Here is a 13867-nt window from a genome sequence, read left to right as displayed (position 1 = left end):
TAGAAAGAGAGAGAGAGAGAGAGAGAGAGAGAGAGAGAGAGAGAGAGAGAGAGAGAGAGAGAGAGAGAGAAAGAGAGAGAGAGAGAGAGAAAGAGAGAGAGAGAGAGAGAAAGAGAGAGAGAAAGAGAGAGAGAGAGAAAGAGAGAAAGAAAGAGAGAAAGAAAGAGAGAAAGAAAGAGAGAAAGAAAGAGAAAGAGGGTAGCGCCCTAGCCCTCAAGACTCCCTAAGGGTCTCCCCAAGGGGCAACTCCCTTTGGTGGCAACCCTGCTGGCAGCAGTCCCGCCACCCAAGGGTACATTTGGGTATATTTCTGGATCCACTACTGTCATTTGAGGCCCAGGTGGTTTGGGTGGTGCTTAGTGCCTTCCATCAGTTTTGGCTGGTTGCCCGGCTAACATCCCTATCTGGACAGGGATAGCCTAACTGCTGTTGTCTGCACTCTAGTAACCTTTAGGTTAGATTACTGCAATGCATTATATGTGGGGCTGCTTTTGAAGACTGTTCGGAACTGCAGCTGGTGCAGAACTCAGCAGCCACATTAATGACCAGGACAAGATGGTTCAAACACATAACACCATACTGGCACAGCTGCGCTGGCTACCAATGAGTTTCCAGGTCAAATTCAAAGTGCTGGTTTTGACTTATAAAGCTTTATGCAGCTCAGGACCCCAATACCAAGGACTGCCTGTCCTCACATGAACCAGCCCAGACCTTGTGTTTGTCATCTGGGCCTTTCTCAATATTCCTTCTCCGGGGGAGGTGTGGAGGTGGCGACTCTCCCCAGGGAAGCACGCCTGGTGCCATCACTGTCTGTCTCTAGGTGCCAGGTAAGAACACTTATATTCACCCAGACCTCTAGAGTTTAATTTTCTCTTTGTTTTCAGTCAGTTGGGGAGAAATTGGATGTTGTTCTTATGTAATCTTGAGTATTTTAGGATCTTTTTAGTCTTGTTTTTATTTCTGTTTTTAATGTAAGTCACTTCGAGTTTTCAGTTTGGAAAGAAAAGCGGCTAATAAATATAGATGGTGATGATGTTGTGGGTGGAGGGGAAAAGGCAGAGTCATCTCTGCACCAGGCTCGGCATCTCCTATGGTCCTCTGTCTACCGTGATTATTCTTTGAATGTTTCTATCCAGCCAGGTTGCAAATAGTTCAGCAAGAAGCTGTTCTGCTGGAATGTCTTCAGTTTGTTCAAGGAAATAAAACACATCTTTTTGTCTTCCCCTATGTAGCAACTCCTAAGTGCACTGGCAATAGGAGCAACAGGGGCAGTTGGAAGGTCAGTTTCTCTTTCACAGCGCAATCTAACTGTGTCTATTCGGAAGTAAATCCTATTGAACTCAACAGGGCTTGGATTGCAGCCTCAATCATCTGTGCATGGATGAGAGTGTTTATGAGCTGCGATGTCACATCTTCCATAGCCAAGAGGATTCTTTTGCAGTGCATTCTTTTTGCTGTATTTAGCACTAGCTTTGTTTATACAGCTGAATGATGAGTAGGAAAGCTTTCATGTCAGAAATAGGTTTTTTTTCCTTATTATTCTAGCATTTGTCTGATTTCTTCTCTCAGCCTGTTCTGCTGTGAATTCTTAGCACCTTCTGCCCTCTCCAGCTGATCGTATTAGAATCAATAATATTGTGCCTAAGGGCCAATTCATATTAATCACAATGCCTTGTTAGTTGATGACTTTCTGCCAAATATGTGAACAGTTTCCACCGAAAAGTCTTATGCTTGCATTGATTTGACATCAAGTGATATGAAATGTGCTGGACATATAATATGGTAACTGATTTCTGATGGCTGATTCACACATGTGAGCCCATGTGTTGAGTTGTGAGCTCATATGGTGGGATGAACTGGTCCTAAGTTAGTTGAGTGATATAAAGGTACTATCTTTTGATATCTAAGGTATCTGGGGAGAGTCTGGCTGCAGCTGAGCACAAGGTTTGACCTTCTTCTACCCCAGCTCACATGCAGACATTGAAGGAGATAAAATGGATAGATCCAGCCCTTTCCCTGCCCAAACATACACTTGTGGATGTTGGCAGTCACTGGTGTATCTCCTGCATTTTTGTAGATTTCAAATAAGTTCAAACCAGACATCGTACAGGAGGTCCATAATTAATCTCCTAACAGTTCATTTGTTTTAAAATTCAAATGCAGCTGCATCAGGCTACAAATGTGACCAGTGTAGCACCGGGTGAATGAGTAGACTCTTGTTTCCTATCAAAATTCCTCCCAACCATATGGGAAAAAGATATGGAGCCCATGTGCAATGCTTCTGTGACTGTATTTTCAGCCATCCTGCAAATGCATTTGAGTTAAATGCAAATTTGCACAATAAACAAATTACACATTTAAATGCACAGTACATGCATACATCTTGGGTGACTAATTGCAGGTCTCCCGTGTACTTTGGTACAAAATTTGTCTTGTGGCTGAAATTTGGTGAATGTTAAAAGACATTCAGTCAGTGTAGCGTCTCCATTCTTTTTTGTGGGTGGAACGTAGATGCACAAGTGTTGCGGGGCACCCGTTGGATATTATCCCAAATTAGTGATGAGTGACAACTGTCTGCCCTGTGACACTTTGAGAACATCTCCTCCCCTAACTTTGTTCAGTGGATATATACTTCTGGATATATTCTAGATATAGACAGTTCTGCAGTTTTTTTAAAAAAATTGTTTTTTTTTCTTCTTGTCTTTTTAATCGCAAGGAGCAGCAAGGTTTTCCCCACCCAAAATGCAATACCTTGCAATTTTATTTTATTTTGCCCTTTGGAATATGGGCCCTCCCTCTCCTGTGTGCTAGAGCTTGTACATGAGAGCATAAGAAGAGCCCTGCTGGGATCATGCAAAAGGCCCATCTAGTCTAGCATCCTGTTCTCACAGCGGCCAACCAGATGCCCATGGGAAGCCTGCAAGCAGGACCTGAGTGGATGAGCACTCTTCCCTCCTGAGGCTTCCGGCAACTGGTATTCAGAGGCATGCTGCCTCCAACAGTGGAGGTAGAAAATAGCCATTGTGGCTAGTCGTCGTTGAGAGCCTTCCATAATTTTTTTTATTAATCCTCTTTTTATTTATTTATTTATTTATTTATTTTATATCTAACCCTTCTTCCTAAAGGGAGATCTTTTAAAGTGATCCAAGATGGTGGCCATCACTGTGTCTTGTGGGAGTATATGCCATAGTTTAACTGCGTGCTATGTGAAGAAGTACTTTCTTCTGTCTGCCCTGAATCTTCCAACATTCAGCATCATTGGATGGATCCAAGTTCTAATATTATTTTCTAATATCTAATATTAAAAGACATTCAGAACCCATACTGCTTTCCAGACTTTCCAGAAAAATCTAATCAAAGGGGGAGCAGGTACAGGCTTGGATTTCTGGGATTTACTAAACTTTGGCTAGACTAAACTTTGGTAGACGCCAAGATTGAACTATAGGTATCTGAGGAGTGATAGATCCCAAGGGTGAGGGCAGGCTGTGAAAACCTCTAAAGCAGCAGTGGGGAATCTCAGGCTTGAGGACCAAATGTAACCCTTCAGGCCCTTTGTAATCTCCCCAAGCCACATCACCTCATCAGCCACACACCCTCTCCCCAGGCCACACCCCTCCCTGGCCCTACTTTGCATGCTCCTTGGATGTTTTCCCTGTCTGAAAGCAGTCTTGAACTCTGATAATGCCTTTTGCTTGCTTGAATGGAGAGAAAAAGGTAACATGTGTATTGCTTGCTCCACCCACTCTTGCCTCTAGACCCACCCACCACTGGCCTGAGGCCCCCAGAAGGTTGCCCATGAGGGAATGTGGCCCTGAGTCTGAAAAAGGTTCCTCACCCTTGCCATTTAGGATAGTAACCATCTTGGCCTCCCTCTGTACAGTAGCCATCTCTTTTTCTTTTGCACGGGAATGATACTTTAGGAATCGCTGCTCTTCTTCATTCTAAATATGATACCTTAATGCTGAATTAAAATCTACTTTTGGCTTGTTTGTTGGTTTATCTGTTTTCCACAGCACCTATAACTATCTGGGCAAGGTAAATAACTCAATGCTGGAAGCTTTTGCCAGTAGAAACCTCTCCGCAGCACAAAAATATCAGGTATGATGTTTCTGACTGAAGCTGATTTCAACAGCAAACAACATGATGATAGAATCCTTCTCCCACTTGTATACGATAACGATAGCATACCTTATGGTTAAAAGTAGCATGCATCTCTATCTATACCCTGATCCAGCTTGGGGCAATTGGCAAATGGAAACATGTTTCCTGGCATGTATTACTTGCTGCAAGTGTACATCCTATATTTGCAAACAAAATTACTGTGGGACCAGAGCTTGGAAGTAATTCGTTACAAGAAACAAGTTACTTGTAATTCATTACTTTTTTGAGGAACAAGTGGGTAATTCCTTTACATTTTGATTGTAATCGAACTAGGAGTAATTTTATTACTTTTGTGGAGTAATTGTAATGTTTCTAGCATTACTTTGGGGCATTACTTGTGGGGGGGAAGCAGGGGAAGTCTTCTGCTCCTTTGATTTGTGGATGAAAATCATGTGCCTCAAACTGGGCTTCTATGTAGCGTTGCTCTTCCCTCGTGCTCTGTGGGTGGGTAGGAGGAGGTGGAGAGCAAGACGGGTGGAGTGGAGAAATCAATTGTTTTAAAAAATGGATGGTGGTGGAGAAGAAAGGAGTGGAGGGAGAAAGGAGCTGGAGGGCAAGAACATGGATAAAAGAGAAGGAGGCAGCAGCAGAATGGAGATAAACAACTGTGGAGGTGAGAGATGACAACATGTGTGTGAATACTGTGTTTGCACTTGGCACACAAAGTGGCCTCCACCACCCTTTCTGGCTACTGTGCTGCATTTGCAGTATTTTAATGTTTTTGCATTTCAGGGGAAAATGTTTGCTTGGGTGAGTATTGTGATGTTCCTATATATTAGTGTATATATGGTAAGTGCTGGTTGTTTAGAGTGTACATGGTAAGTAGTGAAAGAGGAGGGGGAGTGAATGGGCAATAGAATGCTTGATGATTGGCTGAATGTTTAAAATGGCTGACAGTATAAATGAAAGGTTGACAGGTAAATCTGGATGAATGTGAGGTGGTAAATTGTGGAATAGGGGGGAGAAGAGAAAGTGGATTGCTTGGTGGGGTTTGAGAGAGTTGTTTGTCAGGAGAGAGTGAAGAAGGAGGGAGGTGGAGTTCGGATTAGTATTGAGTAAAACCATATGCTTATGTGCCTTAAGAAGAAATCCTGTTAATCTTGTTAGTTTTGTTATCTGTAATAAATACTTAATTTGGTTTACCAAAGGCCTGATCCTTGGCTGGGGTTTCACAGACCAGAAGGGAGGGTAAGGTAATGACCGAGGCTGAAGGGGAACTGTAACAAATGGTGGCAGCGGTGAAGAGAATAACAATACCAGTATTCAGAGTCTCTGGGAATACTAGTATTGGGACGTTACTGGTGGTTGCCTAGCAGGGGGATCTGTTGAGATCTGTGCTAGAGCGGATAGGTAAACCATAAGAGAGTGCGGTCCGGACTGGTGGAGTCCCTGGTGGTGCCTAGAGACAGGCAGTAACCACGAGCAGGTAGGAACCTGACAGGGAGAGCCAGGGAAGGACGCATCACATGTGGTGGCAGTAGCGGTGGGATACGAACAACAGAGAATCCAGATACGAATACTAGAGAATCCAGAACAGTGGTGTGGCAAACAGAAATAACAAAACAAGATTTCTTGTGAGAGTGACTGGCAAAGAGTGTGTGGCAAAGAGTGAGTGAACTCAAACACCATGGCTGAATACATAAAAATGAAAAGAGAGGAGCTGGTGGTGAAGTGCATAACATTCAATTTACCTCACGAGGGTAAAGGGGTAGATGAATTGAGGGTAGCACTTATAGGATTTGCAACTGCCCAGCAAAAACAACCTGTCAGGGAAGAGACCCCAGAAGGATATTTAAGCAATCCCGCTTATATAGAGTACTTGAGAGAGAAGTTAAGATGGGAGGCTGAGGAAAAAGACAAGCAGAGGGAGTTGGAAGCTGAGAGATTGAAGATGGAAGCTGAGAGATTGAGGATGGAAGGTGCAGAGAAGGAAAAACAGAGGGAGTTGGAAATTGAGAGAATGAGATTGGGGTTTGAGGAGAGGGAGAAGCAACGAGCAGTGGATGCTGAATTACAAGTAGAAAAGTTAAAATTTGATAAGAGAGAAATTTCACTCTGAGGAGACAAGGAAAGACAGAGATGGAGCAAAAATAAAAATTACTCCAAAGGACTTTGCTGTCTATGAGCCTGGTCAAGATCCTCAAATTTACCTCAGCACCTTTGAAAAAGCAGCTCAGTTGTGGGGGCTACCTGAAGATAAATACATGCAGTATTTATCAAACCTGATTAAAGGGGAATTGGCTGAGGTATACCAATATTTCCCCTCAGACAAGCCCGTCACCTATGCTGAGTTTAAAGAGGCAGTATACAAAAGGTTCAGACTGGGACCTGACTACTTTAGAAAATTATTCAGAAACTGTCAGATCCAAGCAGGGAGGTCTTTTGTGGAACTGGGAGCAAAGTTGATGGATATATTTGGAAAGTGGATGAGTAGTGCCAAAGCTCAGTCAGTGGAAGAGGTGAAAAGCCTCATGATACTGGATCAATTATACCATCAGTTACCACCAGAAATAAGGCTCCTGGTCAAAGACCATTCCCCTACATTGGTGCAGGAGGCCGCAGAGCTGGCGGATCACTTCGCCTCCAATAGAACTGGCTGGGTGGGGAAAACATCAAGAGAGTTTAAACCCAGACCATATAGTGCTGGCAGAAGGGATGTGGTACCACAGCGAGTGAGTCCTCCAGTAAAATCTGAAGGGCACAGGACACCCCAGAGTGGATCTGTGTACCCTAAAAGTGAGGAGAAATTATGCTACAAATGTGGTAGACCGGGGCACCTATGTTTTCAATGTGAGGTTGCCAACCCCATTAGTAATCCTGCTCAGACAAGGGCAGTGAAAACAGAGCCCAAGGCTTTAGAAGCAGCGAAAAAGGTTCAGTTTTGCGAGATAAACTGGACAGAAGTAACAGACCTTGATTCAAGTCTGAGAGAGGAAGTGAGTGTACAAGGGGCAAATTATTGGGCATTGCTTGATACTGGTGCCGCTCAGAGGACTTCCCGGAAGGAGTGCTGGCTGGTGGTTGTCTCTGAGGGAGCTCTGCCTCAGAGGAAGCTTTTTTCAGGTTAAAAGCCAGCCAAGAGGAATCTTGGACTGGCTTAAATGTTCTCCAAGGTATAGGAGAACCGATCAGATTTTCCACAAGACTTCGTTGAGCTGTCGGCGGCTGGAATTGATCAGGAAATCCCTGAGATAAGAAGGCATGCCGATCGGCTGAAGACGGAGTCAGGATTTCCACGCAAGCTGTACTGGAAAAAAGCGAAGCGTTTTTTTTCTTCTTCTTAAAAAAAAACGTTCTTAACCAGCGAGCCTACTTCTGTCTAAATCTTATCATTTGGCTTAAATTACTACAATAAAAGGGATTTGTTTACGAATCAGCAACTGAGAAACCTGGGTGAGTCATACTTTTTCTCTTTTAAATATAATTAAGGAAGAAAGAAAATGTAAACAACTTATATACTTTTTTTACGACAAAAAGCTGGCCTGAATTTGGAGTTTTAAAGTTTAAAAACGGATGAGAGGTAATTATTATATTTTGGACTATTTTTCTCTTTGGACTATTTCTTTTTGGACGAATCTGCTGCTCGTATATGTTACTAATTGTTTGGTGTTGGCAACCAGAATTGTTTTGCATTCTTGGATGTAGATAAGAACTGTGCTGTGCTGGCTGGACTTCAATAACAGGCCTGGAATATTAACTTTTTTGTTGGTGGAGGAAAAAAAAAGAAATAGACTGCCTCTAGGTTTTGGAACAGTGATTAATATCAGAAATTAAAGGCTTTTCTTGAAAATGACAACTAAAAAAGCAACTAAGACCCAGGAGCGAAGAAGAAGTTCTACTGATCCACAGGAAGGGGTTATACCCCCAGATATGTTTCAAAAAATAATGGAAGGGATTAATGCTATAAAACAGGAAATGAAAACTGAATTGACAGATATAAAAGACTATATTAAAACACAAGTGGATGAGATTAAAGGGACAATTGGGCAAATAAAGGAGGATGCAAAAAACATTAAAGAAAAGGTACAAATCTTGGAGAATAGAACAGATATATTAAATCTGGAATTAGAAAAAAACTTGGACTATATGGCTGTGATTGAAATGAAAAATAAAGAACATTGTTTGAGATTCCGTGCAATTCCTGAGGAAACAGGTGAAGACATCAGAGATAAAATTGTTAATGCTCTAGTAAAATTTCTGGATTTGAATGAAGATCGGATGGAATTTGAAATAGATAAAGTGTATAGAATTAATTCCAGATATGCAACAATGAATAAAATTCCAAGAGATGTGCTTGTTCATTTTATAAAGAAGACGACCAGAGATATGGTATTACAGCAACACTTTAAAAATACCTTTAAAATTGATGGTAAGGAAATACTGGTGATGAAAGAAATTCCTATTAGACTTTTACGTAAGAGAAAAGAATATGCTTTCCTTACAGAGAAACTTAAGCAACGCAAAATTCAATTTAGATGGGATGTTCCAGAAGGAGTGATCTTTACATTCAGACAACAGAAATACAGATTGAATACTGTTCAAAAAGCAAGGGACTTCTTGAGAAAAGCTTCAAAAGATATGGATGAAGATAAACTCAAAGATATGGATATAATTCCTGGGGAACAAAGTCAACAAAGATATGCAGAGGAAGGAAAGGAAGATGATGGATTAAAAGGAGCATCAGGCACATTTTAAAATACACGCTTAAAGATGGATTACAAATATCTAACTTGGAATATAAATGGAGCTAATACGGCGCAGAAGAGAAAGAAAGTGTTTCACTATTTGAAAAAATTAAAATTGGATATAATTTGTTTACAAGAAACTCATATTAAGAAGAAAGATTCCAAATATTTGATTTGTAAAAATTTGGGTGAAGAATTTATTTCGGCTGGACCAAAAAAAAAAAAAAAGGAGTTGTTCTCTACATTAACCCACAATTGCTTCCTAAATTGGTATTACTGGATGATAGTGGTAGATTTGTGGGGGTTGAAATTACTCTACAGGGTACAAACATTTTGATAGTGGGTATCTATGCCCTCAATGAAGATAAAACAAGGTTTTACACAGGACTTATGGGAAAATTGTCAGAGTTTTCATATGACCATTGGTGCGTTATGGGTGATTGGAATGGGGTAATCTCACCAAAAATTGATAGGCTTTCTGAAAAAAATATCAAAGAGACACAGGGTAAATTACCGAAGATTTGCTTTGAACTGATGGAACATTTAGAATTGGTGGATACCTGGAGATATATAAATGATAATGCAAAGGAATTTACTTATTTTTCAGAAAGACACAAAACATTCTCGAGGATTGATATGATCTGGATGTCTAAAATTTTAGCGAAGGACACTTTTAAAATGGATATATTACCAAAAACTTTTTCGGATCATAACCCTGTGATATTAACTTTAAAAAAGAAAAATCTTGGATTTAGATGGAGACTAAATGAATCTTTATTACAGAATGACAAAGTAGTACAAGAATGTAAGAAGAAATTAAAAGAGTTTTTTTAACATAATTTACATAAAGGAACAAGTGAAAATATTGTTTGGGATACAAGTAAGGCATTTATGAGGGGATATCTTATTAAATGTAACTCTGAATTAAAAAAAAAGAAACAACAGAAAATGCAATTAATTTTGGAAGAAATAAAACAAAAAGAGGAAGAATTGAAAAAGAATCCAACTAAAGTTTCTATTGTAAATCAAATCAAAATGTTACAGAAGCAAGTATCAATGCTGACAGTTAGAGAAATTGAAAGAAAACTAAATTTTGCTAAACAAAGGACTTTTGAATTTGCAAATAAACCTGGGAAATGGTTAGCATATAAATTAAGAAAAGAATGTCAAAAAAATATCATTTTAAAGATACAAGAAGGAGATGAGACGCTGACAGATAATGTAAAAATTAAAAAGATTTTTCATCAATATTATTCAACATTGTAAAAATGTCAGGAAATTCCATCTGAAAAAATAGAAGAGTATATATCTAAACAGAATTTGCCTAAAATTACAGACTTTCAGAGACAAGCTATTAATGGCCCTATTACGTTAAGAGAGATATCTGAAGCTATAAACAAAATTAAATTAGGAAAGGCACCAGGACCAGATGGGTTATCTGCAATGTATTATAAATGTTTGGAGGAAGAACTCTTACTACCTTCACAGTCTACAATGAATCTTATTCTGCAAGAGGGAAAGATACCGGATAGTTGGAAAAATGCTAATATAACATTAATACCTAAAGAGGAGCAAGATTTAACTAAAACAAAAAATTATCGACCAATATCTCTATTGAATAATGACTATAAAATTTTTACAATGATCTTGGCAGAAAGATTGAAAATAATATTGCAACAATTTATTCAGGAAGATCAATCAGGGTTTTTACCTAAAAGACAATTACGTGACAACGTCAGAAATGTCTTGAATGTCTTGGAATATTTAGAACAACGAAATGATAAACAAGCAGCTTTGATTTTTTTAGATGCTGAAAAAGCATTTGATAATTTGAATTGGAAATTTATGTTTCAGGTTTTGGAGCAAATGGATTTTGGAGACAATTTTATAAAATGGATTAGATCGATTTATACATCTCAGAAGGCTCAGATAATTGTTAACGGAGATTTAACGGATTCATGTGAAATACAAAAGGGTACAAGACAGGGATGTCCTTTATCTCCTCTTTTATTTATTCTGGTCTTAGAAGTGCTGCTTAGAGATATAAGGCAAGATAAAAGAATTTCGGGATTAAAGATAAAAAAAGAAGAATATAAAGTGAGAGCATTTGCTGATGATTTGATAATTGTACTAGAAAATCCTTTGGAAGGAATTAATGTATTGATGGACAAATTAAAAGAATTTGGACCGTTAGCAGGATTTAAGATCAACAATCAAAAAACAAAGATGTTGGTGAAAAATTTAACTTTAAGGGAACAGAAAGAGTTAATGGACAAGACAGATTTTACAATAGAGAAAAAGTTGAAATATTTAGGTATCATTATGACAAATAAAAATTCAAAGTTGTTTCATAATAATTATGAAAAATTATGGACAGAGATAAAGAAAGACTTGCTAAGATGGGATAAACTACAACTGTCATTAATGGGTAGAATATCTGTGATAAAAATGAATGTATTACCGAGAATGATGTTTTTGTTTCAAACAATACCTGTAATGTCCTCTGATTTACCTTTTAAACAATGGCAAAAAGATATCTCTAAATTTGTATGGCAAGGAAAAAAACCAAGAGTCAAATTTAAATTACTACAAGATGCCAAAGAAAGAGGAGGACTGGGATTACCAAATCTGAGACTTTATTTTGCTGCCTGCTGTCTAGTCTGGATAAAGGAATGGATCTTATTGAGGAATAAAAGACTATTGGATTTGGAGGGCCATAATTTGAAGTGGGGATGGCATGGATATCTATGGTATGACAAAGTAAAAGTAAATGTAGACTTTAACAATCATTTTATAAGACGTCCTCTGTTGAAAATATGGAATAGATATAAACCAAGGTTTTATTCGAAAATACCATTATGTGTCTCAAGTCAAGAAGCGTTTTATAGAAGAGAAATGGCTGGAAAAGAGAAATGGTTAACTTATCAAGAACTATTAGAAAATGTACATGGAGAATATACAATGAAAGAGAGAGAACAACTGACAAAGGAAGGATATAGTTTTCAATGGTTTGCCTATTTACAATTGTTAGAAAGATATAAAATGGACAAGAAAATGTATGGGTTTGAAATAAGTAAATCTGATTTTGAAATAGGACTGTGTACAAATGATGAAAATATAATTGAGAAAATGTATAAACTCTTATTGAAAATGGATATGGAGGAAGAACAAGTAAAAGAGTGTATGGTAAAGTGGGCAAAAAATTTTGGTTATAATATACAAATGGATCAATGGGAAAATATGTGGAAAAAAGGTTTGAAATTTACACTATGCTATAATCTTAAAGAAAATTTTTATAAAATGATGTACCGTTGGTACATGACTCCAGAAAAGTTGTCAAAAATGTATAGTAATGTTTCTAATGTTTGTTGGAAATGTAAACAACAAGAAGGATCATTTTATCATATGTGGTGGTTATGTAAAAAGGCAAAATCATTTTGGGCACAGATAGGTAGGAAGATGCAAAAAATTCTAAAGATAAATATTCAGTCAAAACCAGAATTTTTTTTATTGGGTTTTATGGATAAACAAATAGAAAAGAAATATGGAAGAATAATATTATATATGATTACGGCAGCAAGATTATTATATGCACAAAAGTGGAAAATGGAATCAACACCAACAATGGAAGAATGGCTATTGAAATTAATGGACTTAGTAGAAATGGATAAATTGACATGTCTACTTAGAGAAAAATCGACAGATACATTTCTTAAGGAATGGAAGCCTCTCTTGGACTTTTTGTTGAAAGATTAAAATAAAATGATGATACTGGGATTTGACGATTAATTAAGACAGCCTATGGAGAAAAGGGATTCTGTATGTATATATTAAGGGACAGGTTTGATGTATATTATATACTTATAGCTGATCTGTGACAAATCGGAAGTCAACTATTTTATTTTCATTTTTTGTTGTTGTATTGTTATGTTTTTTTGACTTTGTTTTGTTTGTTTTTGGAAAAATTTGAATAAAAATTATATATAAAAATAATAATAATAAAAAAAAGATACTGGTGCCGCTCAGACGTTACTGAGGCCAGATTTAATAAAATCTGAAGAAATATTACCTCAGGAAACAGTGACTATCCAAGGAGTGAGGGGTCAACCAGAGAGTTTGCCTGTGGCCCTAGTGAAAATGGAATGGAGAGGCCGAAAGGGCCAATATAAAGTTGGTATTAATGCCCAGCAACAAGAACCAGTAATACTGGGAAGAGATGTTATGGGGGCACAGGGAAAAATATATGTAGTGACCAGACAGCAAATTGGCAGAGAAAAAGAAGCCATATTAAGGGGGGCTGAAACAAACAGGGTGGAATCTGTTAACCAGCCTCAGGTCACCATAGCAACCACTAGCAGGCCTGCTGAAGAAGACAAACTGTATCAAGTGGTCTCTGGGGAAGAAGCAGATCAATTTAGGGAAGAGCTGCATAAAGATATAAGTCTGAAGCAGATAAAGGAACAAGCGCTGACCCAACAGATTCCTTTCACTGACAAACTGAGGAATCAAGTTGTGTGTGAGAATGGGATTTTATATAGACTGTGGATGCCCGCTGAGAGAAAGGATGAATGTGAACCAGTGAAACAAATGATGGAGGTGGTGAAAAAGAATCTCAGTCAAGCACAGCAGAAGCAAAGTTACTGGTATGACAGAACAGCCAGAGAACGTGTGTATAATGTGGGAGATATGGTTATGGCGTTCATACCCAGGAAACATGACAAATTACAGGCTAACTGGGAAGGACCATATACCATCAGAGAAAGACTTGACACAGTGACATATGTAATCACCACAGACCAATTAAACAAAAGCAAAGTGGTTCATGTAAATATGTTAAAGCCTTACCATACCAGGGATGCAAAGGTGTTGCAAGTTACCTTATTCCCTGAGGGAAGTGGGCCTGAACTTCCAGATTTGGTACAGGAAAGCAAAGACAAAAGAGGGGTAGATCAAGTGGAATGGTCAGAGGAGGTAGAGGAGGAAGTAAAAGAAGAGATTCTGAGAGTTTTGAAAACCTATAG

General features: G+C 38.5%; 1 protein-coding gene across 4 annotated transcripts in view; it reads left to right on the top strand.

The window, feature by feature from the left end:
* Nucleotides 1-13867, top strand: part of NPL (N-acetylneuraminate pyruvate lyase) — a 43736-nt gene that overhangs the window by 24972 nt on the left and 4897 nt on the right. For all 4 annotated transcript variants that reach the window (XM_061634075.1, XM_061634076.1, XM_061634074.1 and 1 more), the window contains 2 exons: nucleotides 1233-1279; nucleotides 4014-4098. In XM_061634075.1, coding sequence (XP_061490059.1) covers nucleotides 1233-1279; nucleotides 4014-4098 — 132 coding nt within the window. The remainder of the gene's footprint in view (nucleotides 1-1232; nucleotides 1280-4013; nucleotides 4099-13867) is intronic.

Source organism: Rhineura floridana, chromosome 6 (genome assembly GCF_030035675.1).
Source record: "Rhineura floridana isolate rRhiFlo1 chromosome 6, rRhiFlo1.hap2, whole genome shotgun sequence".
Lineage (NCBI taxonomy): Eukaryota > Metazoa > Chordata > Lepidosauria > Squamata > Rhineuridae > Rhineura > Rhineura floridana.
The sequence above is the reverse complement of the archived record's forward strand: the minus strand, read 5'-3'. Positions and strand labels throughout refer to the sequence as shown.